Raw genomic sequence first — 22,162 nt, 5'->3', positions numbered from 1 at the left:
AAGGGACGCCCACCTTATGAAGAGTTGCCTGTGAATATGTCAGAGTTTGTGGAAGTGTTATCAGAAAGGATAGATGATATTCACCATCAAGTGCATTCAGACTTGAAAGCATCTGCTCATTCGATGAAGCTATCTTATGATAAGAAATCTACTGAAGTCAGCTTTGTACCAGGAGACAAGGTATGGTTGTATAATCCCAGGAAGACCAAAGGGAAGTCTCCTAAGTTGTCTTCTCCATGGAAAGGCTTATATGACATAGTGGATCGTCTCTCAGACGTGACTTTCTGGGTAAAATGTGGTCGGCGAGGTAAGCCAAAAGTAAGTGCATGCCAACAGGCTTTGGCATTATCACGGTCCAGGACATTTCAGTTGGGATGAAGTGAACAACAGAACCAATGACGCTGCTGAAGACGTGCCACCTGAAAAAGCCACCATCGATGAAGAAACTCTACTCAGTTTGGAGAAGGGAAACGGTGAAGCTCTTGATGAAGTTACTACCACTGATGTGACTGTTACTGATGATAGGACATTTACTGATGAAGCAGATGAACCCCACATGAAGCAGAAGCCATCGAGACGGAGACCAGTACGGAAGAAGATACGTCCCGTAAAATTAAGAGACTTTGTTGAATTGTAATTTTGTGTTTGTAATTCTGTACATTTAATTAAGTTATTGTTTTTGGTTTAATTTAAGTGGCTATTGTTCGCTAACTTGTTAGTAAAAATGCTTAATTTTTTTGTGTGCAACAAAGTTGTAATGTTTACTAAAAGCTTGCCAAACTTTTATCAAGATATTAAACTTAGAATTAAAGTAAACATTAGTATGTATAGCTTCACAGATATTGAGTTGATCAATTTGATTGAGCCCATGAACAGATGGTTAATTAAACAGGGCATTGTTATATTAAAGGAATTTTATTACCACATGCAAGTTTTCTGTTCATAAGTATGTTTATTTTTATTAGTTTATTACGAGTTAATAGTGAACAGGTGTCAGGCAATGAGTTTCATTTTGTGAATTTTTTTCCTTGTGGAAAGGCTATACATAACATGTTGAGACAGAAATAAATAATTCCAAACATGCTGTATTAGAATTGTAATAAAAGGTGATATAATTTGTATGTTGTATCCTTGAAATGTATTTCCAAATTATTACAGATCGATCAACAACCATAGGACAGATGATCAGTCAATATTTACAAAAGAAGGTAGAGCTAGAGGACCATGTCATTCACCTTCTTTTTGCTGCAAATCGGTGGGAAGCTGTGTAAGTAATTATGTTTCAGTACTCAGATTTGTATATTTAAAATGCTGTATACATCATTGAAATTTTTTAATCATAACTTTCTATTCAATATATGTTCATTCAAAAATTATCTGTTTATTGAACATACAGAGTGACAAGTCTGTCGTAAGAGCAATGCATTGAAATATACTAAATGACAGGTCAATGGCAAGAGCAATGTGTTGAAACATACAAAGTGACAAATCTGTCGTAAGAGCCTTGTGTTGGAACATACTATGTGACAATATTCAGTAAATTCTTCGTTAAATACATTCTCAAAAATTGTATTCGCTACATAATTAGCACTTCAAATTTTCACATACCACACTGACTGTATAATGTTTGTTTCATTTTAATTCCCATAAGAGCAGAAACATGGAACTGAGGTCATAATGCAGGTTAAGCATTAAATCCTCGTAATGTCAGTGACCTTAACCTCACATGACACCTGAAAAAGTGATGAAGTGATCCATTGTCAGTGTTCTTTGATGTCCCAGTCATAGTATAGTAGTTGTGACACTTTGATGCACCACTCAAATGCAAAAAAAATATCTAACCAAGGTGCAGTTTTACTATAAATAAAATTGTTTTGATATTGTTACGTCTCCGTTCGTTAATTGATTTTCCGTAACTTCGTTCCCACGAAACTTTAGCGATACAAGTCCTTTCTTAAATAAAACTGGTTTATTCTTTCCGAATACAACTTTACGATACACTTAATTTCAACAGTCGCGCTATAAATCGCAATGAACGTCTCACGTTCTCGAGTTCAATTACACACTCTCTGACTGCAGTTCAGTTACTCACTACTACACTGTTGTCACGTCTTATATATACAAGACTAACACATATCTAGTAAATGCTAGGGCATTCTTGAAAGAACAGGATGTTTCTAGAAAGGGGTGGCGTGATACTAGTCGCGTGACCTCACTGACGCAACAATATATTAGTCTTTGCCATCATTGCTGAGGAGGGTTGGATAATCAGAAACATCCAATGAAGTGGGTTTGAAAGTGCCATCGACTGGCCATTAGTCACTGTATACGAACAGTCCGGTGAAGTGGTTCTACACAGTGCACTGTGTGTGTGTGTGTACTATATTGAGAAAGGTATTATAATTCTGTTGCAAATTTAAAGGTTGTGTAATAACAATTGGTTATAACGTAAGTTGAGAGTGACATGAGCACAACCATTCTGGCAATGCCACTAGCATTGAAGCTAAGAATGTAATGCACAGCATACAAAATGATTCAAAGAATACACATGATGCACTGCATTATATTGTCTCACACGCATCCATTGGACTCAGCCAAGCATTGGATAGCATAAAAAAGAGCTATTCGGAAATTACATGGGAAACAAAGTCTAGGGTTAGTTGCTCCAAATTATCAATGAGATATTGTTTTTCCAGAAGAACACTAAAACTGGAAATGGAGAACAGTTTTTAATGTTTGACTCTGGTGTGACAGATGATCAAATATTGATTTTTTGTATAAGAAGGAACCTATAGTTACTGGCAAGTTGTGATTATTTGTATGCTGATGGAACATTTAAGACCATTCAGAATATTTTTGAACAATTATATGCAATTCATGGGCTGCAAGGAAGCATTACCATCACTTTAATTTATGCATTGTTGCCAAATAAAAATGAACTTACATATGTTAGACTTGTTAGAGGGATAAAGGAGTTAGTACCTGCCTTAAATCCCGTGTCTAAACTAACAGATTTTGAACTTGCAATGATAAATGCAATTAACATTGAATTTCCATGTGCAGTTAATTGTGGGTGCTTTTTAAATTTTTGTCAATGTATTTATCATAAAATTAGTGAAAATGGCCTCAAGCACAGATACAACACAGATGCAGACTTCGTTTTAAAGATTTGCATGCTCTCTAAACTAGCATTTGTTTGTACAGACAACATTGCAGAGATGTTCAACTTTTTTATTGATGAAAACATTTTCCTACCCAAAGCTCAACCTGTGGTTGATTATTTTGAAGATACTTGGATTGGACGTCCTGATCGAAGACAATGACACCAACCACTTTAAGCTTGAGATGTGGAACTGCTATGAAGGTGTGCAGCAAGACTTGCTAAAAACTAAAATTTCTGTAGAACGATTGCATCATGGTTTTTAGCAACAAGTTTCTGCAAATCACTCACATTTATGAAGGTTTATTTCTGCGATAAAGAGGGAACAAAGTCTGAAAAGCTATGTATTGAGCAACATTTGAGTGGTCAGATTGTAAAAATATATATCGTGACTGTGAAGAGAGATTAAAAAGACTTCGTGATGCATTTCAGCCAATAAATAATATGCATGATTACTTGAATGGTATTGCACATGACATAAATTAATAATTATTACATGGTTAAAATAAAGGAATAATACTGGTGTTTTTTGAATATTTTTAAATATTCAGATAAAATTGCCTATTGTAATATCATGATATAATAATATTCTCCATTCTGATTAAATATCTCATTTTTTACATATGTATGCCTTTCCTTGTGTATTAAATAATATTGGTCCATTTAACGTCAAACTTTCATCGAAAGGTAAGTTATATGCCTTTTTTAAATAATGTTTTTTAATCTTGTTATAATACATTAATCTATAATTAAAAATCAGTCTAAAATTGGACATTCAATTAACTTTTATTTCAAAGTATTTTTCATAAACCCTAACTGACAGGTCTGTGGTAAGAGGAGTGTGTTGAAACATACTAAATGACAGGTCTATGATAAGAGCAGTGCTTTGAGAAATAGCCTTTTTTTATCCTACCTGCTAGTTTAGTTTTCTTTTCAGGACAATCAACATAACTTTTTGTTTTTTCAAAAATTATCCATTAAAGCTTTTAAGAAGCACTAGGAACATTCATGTTCTTTTGTTACAATAATAATTAAAGTGATCAGATCTTTTATTTTCTCTGTCCTTGGGTGGAATAATTTGGCCCACTGATGCCAAATGTTCAGAGTCTCATAGGCTTTTTATAAAGGATAAGCCATGGAAATCTTCCAAGTTGTATTTAATGGAATAAGTGAAACATTCCTAATTTTAAGAATGTAATTGAACAAGAGAAATGTGGTCAGGAAAGATATTAGTAAAATTAATAAAGCATTTCACACACCCAGTACCTTGACATATCTGTTTATCATTTAAAACTAATCTGAACCACAACACAATAAACATATCAATAGAATACTAATGAGAATGTGTTTTTAGCTATTATTGTACATTAATCAGATTGAACATATTGGTTTGATACCAGTAAGGAGATAACTAGTAACTATTACAAACAAGCTGAGGTACCCATCCTTTGTCCAGGTTATGAACTTAAAAAAATTTGCAGGATTGATGCTGTGATAATTAACTCAAAAATACTAACTTTCACACAATTTATTTATAACATTATTACAATATTCATTAATACCTCACCCAAAGTTTTGTATACGCTTCAAGAACTCACCATGTATATATCTAAAACATGATGTACACTGTGTGATGGTCAGGGTGACTTTGTATAAATAAGTAGCAGCCAAAGTAGTGGTGGTAGGGGTGCTTTCTGTTACATGCTTTCAATGCTCAGCTCTTAATGTCTTTCCACACAGTTTCACGTTATTAAGTAATTGACGGTCATTTGCTGCATTATTGTCTTACTTGATGAAGTTGTAAGATCGTGGGTCAAAGTAGGAAGTTGGTATAACTAAAGAAATGACTTCATATCAGCATTATGGTGGCTGTTGTAGTATAAACTTCATCTGAGTTTATGTATTATTGTAGTAGTCGTGTCCATTTTTTCATTGCATTCCTCCAAAGAGAATGCTAGTGCATTCCCTGAGATATACAAGACATGTGCCCTTCCCCCCACATTGTGTGTATGTTGTGATGTAGAAATTTTATAACATTTTTTCTTTCGTTTGATGTAAGAACATGGTGCCATATATGAACGTAGTTAAAGTTTTTGTTTTTTAGTGTAAGGACGTGGCACCATCTATGAATGTAGTTATCGTTAATTTATGTCCGAGATAATAAACACTCAATAACAGCATTAATGGGGGGTGGAGAGGGTTGTGAACACCCCATTAATATGCTTCTTGTTCCAAACTACTATTCCGCAAAGGTTGGTTAAGATTGGCTCAACAACCTAGAAGTAGTTAGATAAGGGACAAACAGGTAGACACAGATTTTTCTGCTTTATATATATATAGATTACCCAAGATAAACGTTTGACAACATTTCTTTCAGCTGCTAATGGGAAAGTATTCTTTAACTTGATTGTGTGGGATAGGTTATCACAGTGATGTTGACCAAATAAACAGAGCACAGTTATGATTTTAATGATGGTTCTCCTTCCCCTTAGGTTGCATGATGATGATGGTTAAAACTTTACAATTTATGGAGTTTTAGATGTGTTCAATATAAAGATTTAAAGAGTGATGAGCCCATTCCAGCCCACTATCTCCTTTTTACCAGAGCAAAATGATGATAGAGTTTTGAAACATTCTCTGTGATCTCTTCCCTTAATTTAACCATCTCCCCAAAAAAAAGAAATTTATAACTTTAATGTTGAGATTTCAAGTTTTCTTTTCTTTAATTAATATTTATTTTCAACTTGTCAGTGTACAAAACAAAGCTGGAGACCTGTAAACTTTGCACAAGTGTTTTGCAAATTTGTAGCTCATATAATTTGAAGACAGTGAATGTTTGAAGTTGGTGATGTCAAACATTGTAAAATCCAGCATTCTGCATTTTTTTCTCACAGTTTTCAAATTTATGAAACTAGTAAAATCGTAAATATAACAACTAGAACTTGGGTTTTTTTCTCACTATCCATTTGCTGTAGAGTTCCTTCTGTCCCTTGCATAGATGCTAGATTGTAGATTTGTAAAATTTTGTACTACTTTTCAAGGTGCCTTGAGGCCATGCCTGGTTTCTGTCTTATAAGTTGTTAATGGTTTTTTATGCCATGAAAAGACAGTAAATTAACTTAACAAATTTTATTAAACTAATTGCTTCAGCAGTTAAACTGTTGCTACAATGTATGTGGGTATATATATATTGGTGTACTTTGGTGACAGATTTTCTTGTAGGCAGATTTTGTTGAATAAGACCGATCTACAACTTTTGCCCATTGTTCTAACAATGTTAAAACAGCTTATCGACTTCTTGAGAAGATTTCCAAGAAGAAAGTAAACCTACAGACATCTGTCTTATTCAACAATATATATACACACACACACACACATTTATGTATGTATGCATATAAGGAATAATAAATGACATCTGGTCTTGTAATTTGTTTTATTGATTAGAAATGTGTGGGCTTCACAGAATTGAAAGAAGATTGTTGTTTTATGCCATGTCACTTAAAGTTAACTTTTTTTTTTAAATAATCAGTTTCACTATTATTTGGTGTAGCGATTAAATGTTAGACTAGTTATAAAGGTAAATATGGTCTGTGATGAATATATATTAATGTTTGGCTATCTTTACTCTTGAAATTTTTCAAATGTGTTAAAATAGCCATCTTTAAGCATTGCATGATATGTTTTTCCACTTTTCAAACATTATGTGCATGGACACTATCTAGATGTTTCATTTCAGTAAGAAAATGGAAAATCTGCTTCTCAACGGAACAACATTGGTGGTTGACAGGTATTCATTTTCAGGAATTGCCTTCTCGGCAGCTAAACCAGTAAGTTCATTACAACAATAAAAGTTACCTGTTTGTAAAAGGTTATCTTATCTCATCATCAGTCTTCTTCACTACATATTGACCAGAAATAAAAACTAAATTGTGTATTTATTAATTTTATATATGTGAATAGGTATTTTTTATTGTGTAACAAAAAGTTATTTATCAAATAACTGATTACCCAGTGCATACTCATCATAATTTTCTAAATAAATACAAATATATTATTACATAAACAAGTTTATTTATATAAGAATGATGTAAATTATTGAAACAATGAGTTCTGTATCAATTACTAACAAAATTAATAGTAAAAAAAAGGTACATAATATAAACAATTTTTATTGAAAATACTAATTGTTTAGAAAAAACAGATAAATGTGAAGAAAATTATGGTAATAATTGTTGCATAAGGTCTGATCTGTTAAGTAAAATGAATTTAATTATGAAATCTAAAAATTATCTTTCAATTGTTATGTGATTCTTTTTTGGTTGGAAAATACTGAGATTTTATAGTGATCATTCTTAAATTTATATTGTTTATAATTGCTGTAAATATAACTGTTTATTATATTTTCCTTCAAAAATTAAAAAGAAAAGATTTTGTCAAAATACAAGTACAAAAAATTTAAGGACAAATCGTGAATTGCTAAATTTTGCTCACAGTAAGCAGTAGTAAGTGAATTTAATTTTTTTTTTTTAAATACTGTTTGAAACTTCACATGGTGAGACTGTAGCATGAAGTTCTATTATTTATGAAGCTTTCATCAGTCATATAAGTTATTTTAACTCATTATGAACAAAAAGGATAATTTTTCTAATATAATCCATAATAAAAATTTTAAAGAATTGGAAAGAATTTTCCACACAAAAAATATCTAAACATAGAACCTATTCATTTACCAAAATTTCTTCACAGTAGACAACAGTAAGTTATTTTGATATTGTTTTAGCATATGGATTTTGAGTGGTTGAAGCAACCAGAGGTGGGACTCCTTCAACCAGACCTTGTATTATTTCTGGAGCTTTCATCAGATGTAGCCTCAAAGAGAGGAGAGTTTGGACAGGAGAGGTATGAGCAACCTCAATTTCAAAGAAGTGTACGACAGATCTTTAGAAAGTTACAAGACAAGTCTTGGCAGGTATAGTTCATAATGCTTCAACTTAAAACATCAGTCTTACTGTGAAATAATAATTGTTTAAACAATCAATAAGTTTATGTTTATTTGGTTATAAATTTCTTAATATTCAATTTTCTTATTAGATTAATTATTTATGAAATACAAAACCTGTAGCAAAAGTATCTGAGGATCAGCATTTGTGAGGGGGTTTATATATGGTTATAATTCCATCGTAATAAGACATGTTTAAGTTAATTTGCACTTCACTTGATCTCAAACATATGCTTGAACATAAGCAATTTGTAAAAATACCTTGTTCAGTTTAATTTAATTCACATTTTGAACTAACTATAATGTCATTGTTTGGAGCTACAGTTGAGTAAAACAAATATGAAAAGTCATCTGGGTTTGTTTTTTAATTAATTTTCAATCTTTATACTTCTTTTGTCTCTGTTATTTTCATGAATAACTATACACACAGATGCCCATATTTTTAAGTAATTAAACTTTGTAACTTCGTTTTGCTCTTTATACTGTTGCATCATGTTCTATTATTAGGTAGGTTCTATCAAATTATTTAGTGGAAATAATGTAAATTCTAGTCCATGCAATAATAAATTAGGTTATTTCTTCTATAATGTTTTTACAGGCTGCATTCACTTGTACTTTGTAGGCTTAAGTTCACAAACACCATTGCAACAGGAATTCTGGCACTAATAATGCTATGCCTAATTTACAAAATAAACTTATTTACAGAATTCCAATATGGTACTTCCCTTATCTCACAAGATTAGCTATTCTCGTCCAGTGCTGCCCTCTATATGTAAATTATTTCTTTACACATGCCACAAGCCTTCTGCTCCCCCCTATTTGACAGTCGCATTGTTATTTATTCTTTCGATTATTGGTTGACTCTTCCTCACTGTGAATTCTGAAGTTCATGTTACCACTTTGGTTACTCTCACACCTCTTTATGGTATCTCTCTATATACCATCTCCTCTCTGAGGCTCTCCACCAAAAACCTGAGGGATTTTATGGGGATTTCCTCTTTCTTCTTCCTTCACGTTGGCTCGTTTGTTATCTTCGACTCTGGCTTTACAAACTTGGTTTCTCTGTTGTTGGGACCTTCTAGGTCATACTACAACCTTAATTCCTGTCCATTTACCATCATCTTATCTTAGGGATTTACGTATAACCCCATTTTTGCAGCGATACGTATTTGAAATGATCTCTGGGTCTTTGGAATCATGGGTTGCATCAGTACAACAACAGTACTCTTTCCAACCTTGTTGCCCATTTGTCTATGTCAAAGCCCAATAGGGCACCTGTTACCATTTCCCATCCCTCCCCTTCTCAACTTTTCCTGTTCCTTCTTCTCAGTCTTGTCGTTTTATGCAATGATGCACATCATGTTACCAACAGTATTGGTGACTACCCGGAGGGAGCTCAGCTTGGTGGTTTTCTTTTTCACTAGTGTCCTTTCATCAGGAATCTTTGGGTTCTTCAAGTTTTCACGGAAGGATTCCTGATCCCATAATTCCCACCTCCCATGTCTCCTATATTCTTTCCTTCCCTCCGCCTTGGGATCCCATGACTAGCCAGCATCTGTTGGAGGCAGTTCTGAAACTACTATTACTGCAGGCCATCGTACATGTTCTACATACTTCATGAGGTTTTTATTCCAGACTATCTTTTGTTCCCCAAAACACTGGGGACTGGAGGCCTGTCATTGTATTCTTCCCCTTCAATTGCTTCTTTCAACTGCCACATTTTACCATGGAGTCATTTCTCACCCTATGGTGGGCATTTTATCCGGACTTATGGATAACCAGGATGGACGTCGCCAATGCTTGTTTCCACATCCCTTTATCACCATGGTCTCATCTGTATCTTTCATTCGTCCATCATGGGGTGGTATATCACTTTTGCTCCCAACCCTTATGTTTTCTGTCAAGTGGTCAGAGCTTTCCTCACCATCTTCATGCTCTGAGGTCATGATTCTACAATTATATGGGAACTGGCATCTTCTGGCTCCTTCCCAACTGGAGTTATTCAGCTCCTTCTAGTGGCTGCTTGGGTGGACTGGTTCATCCATTTGGAGAACTCTTTCCTCTGACCTCCCCAATATCTCATCCACTTGGGTGTACCTTTCGCCACTCATCTTAGTTAGTCACGCCCTTTTAGCTCCCTCACTTCTGCTTGTGAGGTTGTATCCTTTCTGGATATGTGGTCGTCAATGACGTCACTGGTCTCCCCTTCAGTGGACTTTTCATGATCAGTGGAATCTTGCTTGGGATCCCTGTCAGTTCCTGTTACCCTTCCTCCTACCTGATGGATGATCTGCATTGAATGGACAAGGCCCATTTGTCAGCGGGCATCCAGCTTCTTCCTTCCTCTGTTCGGGATCTTTTACCCTCCCCAATTGGGATCACCTCTTGATTCGATTACACCTAATACATTTGCCTCCCATAAATTTACACCATGTCTTGGTTTCTTTTTTGTCAGGTTTTCATCTTCCACCTGTGGCCATTCTTCAGATTTCAGTGTAACTTTGACTGGGTAAGTTTATATTCATGTTTTTCCTTTCAGGGGCCCTTGCTTAATTTGCTCATTACATGGATCCCACTCTGTGGCAAGTAGTGCCTGAACAGTTATTCTTTAACTTGGAATCTGCACTGTACAGTTATGTTGAATGATGCTTTATCTTTCATGACTTCGCAATACTCTCTATTGAGATGGGGTGTTCCACAAGATCGCTTGTAGCAATTGCTTCATAAACTTGCCCATCCCTACCATGCCTTGTATTGAATAAATCAGTGTGGTCTACTTTTTAAAATAAGGTTTCGTGGTCATTAATTGCAGTGTCTCAGGTGATGATGTTCCTCTGGACTCTCCACCACATTCTCACCCCCTTTCTTCTAGTTGAGTATGGGAGTCCTTACCACTTTCCAATTTCAATCCTCTGGGATGTTTGACCATAGAGGCATCCTCCTGAATAGGCTCCACACAAAGATGGCTATAACCGTTCAGTGCAGAGTAGGGTGGTGGTGTTCTGAAGGTGTAGATAACATGATATCCTTCAAAATGCAATACATTCACAAAGGAGTGAGACGTCAAATTGCAGTTAACCCCTTCATTTGAGAGCCCTCATCCTACCCCCCACGTGGATGTCAGTACCCCATGGCTGGGTTTTGGATTTAGAGTAGAACCAATCAACATAAGTTCTCACACATGTTTAGGGTGTCTATCTTCCTCCCTCGACCATACTCATTCTGTGTTGGAGGTCACAGTGGAGATTGTTCTAGTTCTGTCCTTTTTGCTATCCCTTGTTTTATCTTAATCCTATTGCCCCAGGTATCCTTTACTGAGCATTACACAAGGTTTTAGTGTTTTACATTCAAAATATTATTAAACTACTTTTTGTTTATGTTATACCAATTAGTATAGCAGAAAATCTTAGCTAATAATCCATATTTTAACATAATATAATAATGGTTGGAGACGGCTTGTACTTGATGATGACAAAACCTTGTCGAAACGTTGTACATTTCCTGGTGTGTTAAACTTATATTCAAGTTTTTCTTCATTACCCATTCAAGCTGTCTCCAACCATTATTATTCTCAAAGTGGGTTCCTCGTCATCGAATTTTAATGACATAATATAAGTTTTAAATTCTTAATTTTGTATGACAATTTTCAAAAAATTCCTGAATTTCCCCTAGTGTGACACATTTTCTCTTCTCTATTTTATCCACCACCCCTCCAATAAGTACGAAATTAAAAGCAAATTACTCACTATAAAATCGTCATTGCTCAAACAAACCATAATTTTTATAGCCTTCAATTTTGTTTGGTTAAAGAGCTATCCAATAGAAAATCATAGTTTTCTTGCCACACCTACCTGTCATAAACTCTTTTTCAGGATTTGTTAACAGCTTTCTCTTACGTTTCATTATATATTACCTATAACCTATAGAAATTCAAGGTTTTCATCTATAAAATAACATATTGTATAACATTATATTCTGAACAGTTAATGTCAATTTCATTCAGAGTATCAACATCGTTCCCATGGGAAAGTTAATGACTAGCTTGGATGAATTTGTAATGCTCTTGTCGCATAGTTAGAAAGCCATAAAATTTTTGAGAGGTGAGAGAATTTGTCTACTTTTTGCATGTTATTAGTCTATATTCTTTGGTGCAATATTTAATTAAATAAACATTATTAAGTGCATTACTATAAAAAAAAAAAAAGGCTTAACTGTCCTTGACAATTGAGAGCAAGAGAAAAGAAGATTGGGTAATTACTTTATTTTTTGTTTTTCATACTTATTATTATAAAAGTAACTAAAACCTAAAAATACAGATCATTTTAAGTTATTTAAGACTAGATTAGGTAACATAAGTAACAATAATAATATAGTTAAAATGGTTCAAGAGGCACGCACGTGAGCAACTTGTGGGTAATGTAATTTGATAGCGTAATATGACCTGCACATTCTCAGAGTGAATTACAAATTATGATGGCATTGACAGTAGTTAGACACGGTTCAAGGGGCAATAAAATTTAATTATAAACTGATGTATACTGTTACGAACTTAGAGCTACTTAGGATAAACGAATGTAGTTTGGTGTTGCAATTTGAAGTCATTCTAGAAAGAAAAAAAAGGGTAAATTAGGTTTATTTCGTTTTTTGTTTTTATGTGTGTTTGTGTGTGTGTGTGTGGTTATGAGGTCAGTTGAAATGGCCAGTTCCATTTTGAGATAGAGTAGAGAAAATAACAGATAAACTGTAAAAGTTTTACTGAAAAAAAACATTTGAAATGCATTTAGGAGGTTGTAGAGATTACACAAAAGAAATTTGAGATTTTTGAGATGAGGAAAAGTATTTTTAATTTTAACATGAAAATTACTTTGCACATGGACTATTCAAAACAAATACTCAATATATTCGTGGACAAATCTTTATTATATTAAAAATACTTCACCAAATTTCGTGAAGATATACACACTATATCGAGAGTTATAAGTATTAAATCTATAAAGACTTTAAACGAGTACAAAAAGGTCACATGGTCGGTCAAATTGACCGAGCCTGTATTAATCTGAGGATCGTATTGCTTTTTGAATGGTTATGGTTGACTTCTTATGTCCATATTTGCAAAAGAAATTTTCTCTTTTCTAACTTTAACTTACATTTTGATAGTAATCACCCAATACTTGCATATAAAGTTTTTTAAGTCTATATACTATATGTAATACTGCCAACTCATTTTTTTGAAGACCTAGGAGGATGAAACATACCATAAGGATTGAAGTAACTTAGGGTATTAAAATAATGTTAATTTGTTTTGCTTTCAACTTTTAGATTTTTTCTTCAGTGATTAATAGTAAAAGAAAAAGAAGTATGTAACGTTCATTTGTTATGTAGTAATATTTCCCCTCAAAATTATTGTTTTGTATATTTAGTACTGATAATAAAATGATTGAGATTAGTTGTATATTGCTTTCTGACAAACCAGTTGTACTCTATTACATAAACATTTGTTTTACATAGGATACCAGTGTATCTAGTAAATTAAGTGCTGTTAAAATAAAACTTTGAGAAAAAAGGCTTTGTTGTTCAGTCTGCTAATTTTAGACTTTGGAGTTGATTTTCCTTTATCAAATTATGATTAACCAAATTACTTTCTTTTTTTTAACATCCTATCCATTTAAGTGTAACCGCGTAAGTCCATTTACTAGCTTACCATAAAAAGATATATATATACACGTACATACGTATAGAGATACTTTTTTTGTAGGTTATCAATGCAGATGGAACGCCAGAAGAAGTACATCAGGATATTTATGAAAAAGTAAAAAGAAGTATTGAGTTGGTTAGTTTTCAACAACTAAAGAAATTTGATAAGAACCTTGGAAATGACCAGAACTGTGAGGATTTGTCTAGTGATTCAGAGGGAGTTCGCTAAATACAGATCTTAGAGACGTTTCAGAAAACTGCTTAAGCCAAGGGTCTGTGTGTGTGTGTGTGGTAACATGATTAGAAGAAGGAGATTGATAGAATAAAACTAGCTCTTTAATGAAGACAATATACACCATTTTTATTTCTATTGTTTGAATTGCTTTATCTAAAGCAAGCAAGTATTCTTGATTATGACTTGATCAATTGTATTGATTTTACTGATTACAGTAAGAAAAAATATATATAACATATCTAAATGTGTGAATGAATAAAGAGTAAAATGTATTAAAGTCCAAAAAAAAATCAACAAATCTTTAGATTTTGGATAGAGCTCCAGATTAAGTTATTGTTATAGAATAGTAATGGCTCTATACTTCTTTGGTAATTATTAGTCATTTATAATTTATATATTGAAAATATACATCGTCTTCCATGAGGATTTGTTGTTCTGATTGTTGTTTTTGTACTGAAGTCTGTTTTGAAATAACATTGTTGTAATCAGTGAATTATAACATCTTTTGTATGATATGAAGGATTGTTAATTTATGGTTTGAAAATGTCATATATGATGCTTAGGCCAAAAATAAAATTTTTTTTGTTTGATATAGTCAGCCAACCAACCAAAAAAGGGCATAGCTAAAAAAAAAGGTTTTTAAATTACCCCCCCCCCCTTATATATTTTTTTACCTGCCTGGTCATTTTGCTATGTAAACATTTCATTCTGTAAAGTATTTAGTTTTTCAAACATTATTTGTCATTTTAGGCTCATTTTTAAAGTATTTATAAATCAATAAACATTTTCAGCAAAACGTATCGGTTGCTTATGTGATTGTTTACACGCTTCAGCAATACACTTCCAGTAAATGCGCAAAAGGATAAGTACAGTGAACATACCCATGTGAGCTGTTTCCTGGCATGCAAAGTTATGGCATCACCGTTGTTCCAGAGAAGTAGAACAGACTAGTGTAATTTGATATAAGTTCTTGGAGTGACTCTTGTTTATTTACATGCTATCCAGCCTCCCTGTTATCACACTTGTAAATGATCAGACCAGATCTTGAACACATCACATTGGTAGATCAGTTTGAAGAAAATAGCAGTGAGAAGTCTGCACACTTCCTGGCAAGAGATAGAGTTAGTCACTAGCATGCTATTCTGTGTAGGTCAGATTATATATCTGGTATGCATTTAGTTAGATCAGATTTCTTTCCAATATGACAGGTAATTACTTGCAAAAGTTTTGTAGTAGGTAAACTAGTTCTCTGTTAATTCCTAAGTTTCAAGTCTTGTATACTACTGTTGGTTGTAATGTACAAGTTCCATTGTAAATGCTCAGATATGAGAAAGATGGTGGTAGCTGTAGAACATGTACCATCTGCTTATATGGTTTTAAGATTCATGAAATCATGGAACTCATTAATTCTAGTTCAAGGAAATGGCCATCAGTGAAACAAAATCAATATACAGATTTTTGTATTGCTTATTTAGCAAAATCTGTTGTTAGTGTGTGTTTTTCTGGTGCCGAGGTGAGGAGTTGATATTTCGTTATTAAGATCATTAAAACATATTGTGCCATGAAGACTTGCAAACATCATTGGACCAGGGCAGAAAAATGTAAACCTTGTAACTAGTGAAAACAGGATATAAGACTGCCAGTTTCTATACCATACAGTTTGTGGTGTGTGTTTTTAATTTTTTGGCATTAGAGCAGAATGGCTTGTGCTTCATTGGAAATGTACGATTAGCACGTCTTCTTTACTTTTGACTGATTTGGTAGGAAATCAGTATTACATCTAGTCTGAAGCTTTGTCATTTTGTTATTCCTTGGCATTTAATGACATGTATGTAAATGCACTTTCACATCTCTGTGTTCTTTTTCAGTAAACATCTAAATGTTTGAACTAAAGTGACATTTACTGTTTGTCACATCACTTACTGGAAGAATTACTAACAGAGTCAAGTATCACTACCTGGAACGCCCAGGGCCCCATCTATTGTAGATTGTTTGTTGGCTAGAAACACACAAACGCATGCAATGTCAGAGTGCAGTTATTCTAGCTTTAATGTTAAGCAGCAAGTACATAGTAGAAAAGTGTCATTATTACCCAGAAGATTTTCAGGATGGATCACAAACATACCACACACCAAATTATTCGTTAAGAAGGCCAGCATAGCCACAGTTAAAGTAACTACATCTACATTACATTGTTGCTAAACAAAGGGCTATTTTAAAAGCCAGGTAGCATGCCTCTCATATTTTTGATACCGTGTTGGTTGTGGAGGTAAAAATTAGAATCTATAAATGTTAGATGATAAAATTTGTAGTACTAACTTATAATTTGATGTAAAAGCACTATGTTTTTAAACTGGAAATAAATTAGATAACAATGCTGCAAATCACAATGCCACTAGAAATAATCTGATCTGACATGCTGATTCTTGAGTAGGTCCCCATTCCTTGATTTTGATTCATATTTCTACCCAGATGTGTATGCATTAAACTTCTCAACCATTGAAGAAGTATTTATTTAATATTGCAATGAGCTTACAATTTTTAATTGTATTAAGAAATTTGGAAAAATTATTTTAAGAAAATGCAACAGGGTTTTTCATCTATGGAATAAGTTCATAGCAATCAAGTGATTTTTTTTTTGCATTTAAGCTTAGAGAATGCATCTTTTGTGACTTCTTTATTAAAAAGATTCTAGGGGACATGCCCCCAGACCTTTCCTAGAGAGACTTCATGCCTTTGGCAATTGTGACTGCTGGCAACCCAAAGGAAAAAAAAAACCTACCTACCTATACCTCAGAGGGGTGAGTAGACAACATCAAACAAACAATTTTTTAAGCTTGGCCTTAATGGAGTCTCACTGTAATGAGATGTTTTTTTTATATAGTGTAGTCTGGTTATAGTTTTTAAGTTGTATAAATGTTTTAGTGTTTACAAAAAAAAAATTGTGCATGATTTGATATTTGGTCAAAACATCAAATTAGAATGGATTCTGTGCAGCACCAAAGTGTGTATTGATGTTACAGATAACATACATGCACACACTTTTATTGTAGCACACCTGCTTGATTTAATATATCACCTAATCAGCATATGTAAGATTTTAATGTTAATTCACTTATTAGATTTTTAGTGTATCAACTGCGGTTTGTACTTAAACTGGTTCCTACGCAGAGATGAACTCTGGGTTGGCTAATTTAGTTTATATATCTCTCATATACAGCTTAGCTTATAATGTTATTCCTAAAGAAGCACATTCTCTTTACAGAATACATTGTGTATTGATGTTGTTTTAATCAGACTTTGTACAGATCCTGAAAAAACAGCTGTTTTTTATGTCATTGTCCTGGGTAAATTCTGAAATTTCAACTTCAATAAAGAAATCCCCCGTGAAATACTTAGTCTAATTATTAAAAAAAATTACAGACAAAAAACATTGGTTTATCAGAAGCAGAGTTGATTTATATTTCACATCAGCCATTGTTAAATTCATGTACCCACTGGTGGGCACCTTTGATGAAAAGAATTCCAGGAAAATACTAGTTCAATCGTGTGTGACAAGTTTTGAGAATCCTAGAAATTTAAGTATGACTCTCAGAAAGTCCTATAATTTTCTTTTGTAAAGTTTTTTTATGAATCCTTTATAATCACTCAACAAGATAATTCCTGCTAAATACATGCACTACTTTAATGTTGCTTGAATAAATATATATTTTGCTTAATACATGTAACTACATTTAAATATAGGAAAACAGAGGACCTGTTAGTCTCTCTAGGCCATCCCAGCCACTATACTAAACTGTAAAATAAAGTTATAAAATGCACAAAGCCATTTTTTATCATTCAAATATTTATCAAGTGTTCTCGTAAATTAACTGCATCTACCACATCTGAAGGCAATTCATTCCAAAGGCCAACCACCTCTGTTAGAAAAATAAAACCTTTCATAGTTGAAGATAACTCCCTATTCTGCCAGACTTTATATTTGTGTCCTATAGTATTACCATTCTCACCATTAAATAAAAAAAAAGATAATGCTTCAACACTATCAATCCTTTTAACAATCTTAAACACTTTCTAACTCTTAATTTTTAATGAGAAAACAATTTCAGGGATTTCAACCTATCTTCATGTGATAACCTTTCCAACAATTCAATGTTCTATATAAGGTAAGGAGCCCATCACAGAACACAGTAATCAAATATGACATAATCAATAACCTATACAATGATATTATAACCTCATTAGACTTGTAACAATATTTCTGTAGATATAACCTAAAATCCTATTTACCCTTCAACTAACAGCAATACATTGCTTTGGATGGCTTAAGAGACTGATCAACAATAACACCAAGATTATTTTCTTTCATAACACTGCTAAGGTTATAAGGTTATTTCCATCAAAATTATACTCATAATTCAAATTGTGATATCCCACATATATTATAATTAAAAACTTTCTTCAATATATTTGCCCAACTCACCAAATAATTAACTTCAAATTTATTTTTAAAGCTTTAACATCTTTCCTGTCAGCAACACACAAAACTTTGATATTATTAGCAAATTTAAATAATTTACTGACCATTCTTCATCTATGTCATTAATGCAAGTGAAAAAGAGCAAAGGTCCTAACACTGAGCTCTGAAGTACCCCACTTGTGATATTAATCCAGCTTGAGTGAACAATAACCTTCTGCTTTCTTCCATCCAGCCAGTTTTGTATCCAATGAGCCAACCTATCCACCACACCTACAGGATAATTTTTTTAACAAGCCTTTTATGTGAAACCTTGTAAAATGTTTTCTGAAAAATCCAGATACATCAAATCCACACTTGTACCCTCATCTACATAAGTAGTAACATCTTCAAGAAATGTCAAAAGATTAGTAAGGCAAACTTTTCCATTAGTGAAACCATTCAGACTATCAAACAAAATTTTATAAACTTTACTAAGTGGCTTTGCAAAGCATCTTTTATCAGACTTAAAACCTTTTCCTGCCACTAATGTAAGGCTGATAGCCTTTAATAACTCAGACAACTTTTATCACGTCTCTTGAAAAAAAAGAGTAACATTAGCCAACTTCCAATCTTCTGGTATCTGCCCTTTATTCAAGGACTTAGAAAAAAAAATAGTAGCAGTGGCCCACATATCCAATTCTTAACTTCCTTCAAAATCCTTGGGTAAATCTTATCTGACCCAGGAGTTTTATCATTCTTTAAACTTCCCAAGTTTTTCTCAACAAGTTCGGAATTAATATGATAATCTTGTTCAGTCTTGTTTCCATCTATCAAATGTTCAGAATAGGAATGTTGTTTACGTCATCATTAGTAAAAATAAAAGAAAAAAAGAATTTAAAAACCCAGCCTTCCCATAATCTCAGATATTAACCTTCTTGTATCATCTCTCAATGGCCATACTCCCATTGTAACATTTTACTTATCATTAACATATTTAAAGAAATTCTTACTATTCAATTTTACATTTTCAGCCAATCTTTTTTTTCATAAAGCTTTTTGATTTACCATTTGATCAACTCTTGATCTTCTGTAAGCCTCCATATCTCCCATAAATGCAGTAAATTTCAACTTATAATTCTGTTCTTTAACCTGGTTTCTTACTTGCAACCACCTTTTTTTTGTTGTTGTTGTTTTTATATGAAACATGCCTATCTTCAATTTTTCTTTTTTTTTTTTAATTTGGAACCAAAATCTCAGTATTCCTTATCCCTATGTGCAGCAAATCATCAAACCTAATTGAGCAATGATCACTTGCACCCAGATGTTTCACAATCTCCACCTATAAGCTATTTCTATACGGCAAGTTAACAGTAAATCTAAAATAGCATTATTTCTAGTATTTTTCTTAATCAATTGTTGAAGAAAACCATCCTAAATAGTTTCTAAAAACCTGTCTCTCTTTCTTTTATAACCAATGACAGGAATCCAAACAGATTCAACTTCATTATTAGTTTTGATATCCTCTAGTGCTCAAAAGCCTTTTTTTTAATCTTATACTTCAGACATTACAATAATAACAGTTTAACCTGCCATTATAAATACTTATACTTTATCCTATGCTATACTTTTTTCTCTACATCTTATTTTCTCTTCATTATTCTGGCCTTCACCAATGTTCAGTCCTAGTTAAAGCTGTTCTCACAGTTGAGATAATAGCTCTTGTAAAAAAACCAGCCTCTACTCTATTTAAAAGTAAACCATTCATTCCAAAAAACTCCCTTTTCCCATTGAATTGACCTCACAGATCCAACCACCAACCTTTTTGTCCTGACATGTTGACCTAAGCCAAACATTTAGCCCTAGTGATTTACTTATAACATTTTTCCTGTTCTTTATGTATACTGTATTGATGTTATTTGAATTAACTTGTCTTCTGTTCAGCACATAAACAGCATTTACGTTACTTGAATTAATAAATCTCATGTTCAGAGCATGAACAATTTTTTGTACTTAGATCTGACAGAGTGTGGTTGCCTGAAATGTAGTCTGAATAAAAAATATTTTTTGAATTGACATTCTAGAGAAGTCTTTGTTTTTTCCTTAACAGAACCTGTTCTTGTAAACCTTTACCTACCAATGTCTGTTTTTAAACCCATGACTCAAAACTGTAAAACCATGTGAGATGCATCAGGTATTAAGAGTAGAATCAATCCATGATACAGGAATAGCATTCTATTTGTTGTGTCACTTTACTGTGCACCATGTAGAATTAATATTTTGTTTTTATACTTAAATTTAGTGCTGCTAAAGGAATAGTACTTTGCTGTATCACTCCTTGCACCTCATTCCTATTTTCTATCAAATAAGCCACCCTATCCACCACACATACAGAGAACTTTTTAAATAAACCTTTTATGTGGCACCTGGTCATTAAGGTAAGTTTAATGTTTTCATGTATTCTTTCTAGAGATGAAAGATCATCCTAATAGAACAGTTTTTAACTTATCCATTTAAAATTTCATGGTAGATCATGCATGACCAATATGTTTCATGAAGTTTAAACAACTGGAAGGTATTATCACCCTGAAAAATACCAGTTGCATAGAAATGGAACTGAAGTTTCTTACGTACAAGTGAAAGTTTTACCAGTTGAAGAATCTTCAGGTCTGGAACATGATACTACTCTTAAGGCTGAAGTAGGAGCTGTAATATCACACTATGTGATTTGTTAGTTTTGCAAATTAATTGATACTGAATATGATAATACAGATACTTAGAGATGAGTAACCTAAATGACTTAAATCTACCTTGGCCTTTGCTCATTATTCAGCAGGATGAGGCATAACATTCACAAATTGACAAATGTTGCATAGAAGTATCTAACCTCAAAGTCGTATAAACAAATAAAAAATGTGGAAAGAAGACTATAATGTCATTACAACCTGCACACCCATGGAGTCTTATCTGTTATTCAGTAATAGTGCTGAGATTATCTGACATTGTTATATTGCAAAATAATTGAAGCTATTAGAGAAGACATCCCATTACAGCTAATACTCAAAGTTGGTTTTTTTTTGGCTGAATTCTTTCTTAAAAAATGTTTTAACTTTGTATTGCCTTCAAAATCCAGAGAAATATATTTACCTGGACAAATTCTAAAAAGAGTTAAAGGTATTGTTTTGGAAATATATCAGCCCTGATACTGCTTATCCCCTCCCAGAAATCAATTCTGATAATCTGTATATCCTAGTAGTAACTGGTTAGTTCACAAAATTAACTGAGTTTTATGTATTGGCTGATACATCAATTCAGACAAATTAGATGAATATGAATAATTCACTTTGTAGTACACTGATCAAGAAGCAAATTTCAACAATCATCTGTTTACTTAGTTACAGTGCTTGATTACAGATTGATTACCAGCACAGGGGGTGAAGACTTTTGCAAGATACTGTATGTAAGGTAAATATGGATGTAATGAAGACTTATACTTCTTTTTATCATTCTTAATTACATGGTTTATCTGAGTGGATGATCTCCAAACTTTCAAGTACATTCTACTTAAGAATTGTGAGTTCAGATTGGGATGATCATCTGACATCTGTAATGATGACT

General features: G+C 33.0%; 1 protein-coding gene across 1 annotated transcript in view; it reads left to right on the top strand.

Moving 5' to 3' along the window:
- LOC106472663 (thymidylate kinase-like) overlaps positions 1 to 17,905 on the top strand; it is a 34,168-nt gene extending 16,263 nt beyond the window's left edge. Inside the window, exons 3-6 of the mRNA XM_013933321.2 lie at positions 1,159 to 1,267; positions 6,897 to 6,987; positions 7,941 to 8,129; positions 13,915 to 17,905. Coding sequence (XP_013788775.1) covers positions 1,159 to 1,267; positions 6,897 to 6,987; positions 7,941 to 8,129; positions 13,915 to 14,082 — 557 coding nt within the window. The 3' untranslated portion in view covers positions 14,083 to 17,905. The remainder of the gene's footprint in view (positions 1 to 1,158; positions 1,268 to 6,896; positions 6,988 to 7,940; positions 8,130 to 13,914) is intronic.
- The last annotated feature ends 4,257 nt before the right edge of the window (positions 17,906 to 22,162 follow it).

The sequence above is a fragment of the Limulus polyphemus genome, unplaced genomic scaffold (genome assembly GCF_000517525.1).
Source record: "Limulus polyphemus unplaced genomic scaffold, Limulus_polyphemus-2.1.2 Scaffold123, whole genome shotgun sequence".
Taxonomy (NCBI): Eukaryota; Metazoa; Arthropoda; class Merostomata; order Xiphosura; family Limulidae; genus Limulus; species Limulus polyphemus.
The sequence above is the reverse complement of the archived record's forward strand: the minus strand, read 5'-3'. Positions and strand labels throughout refer to the sequence as shown.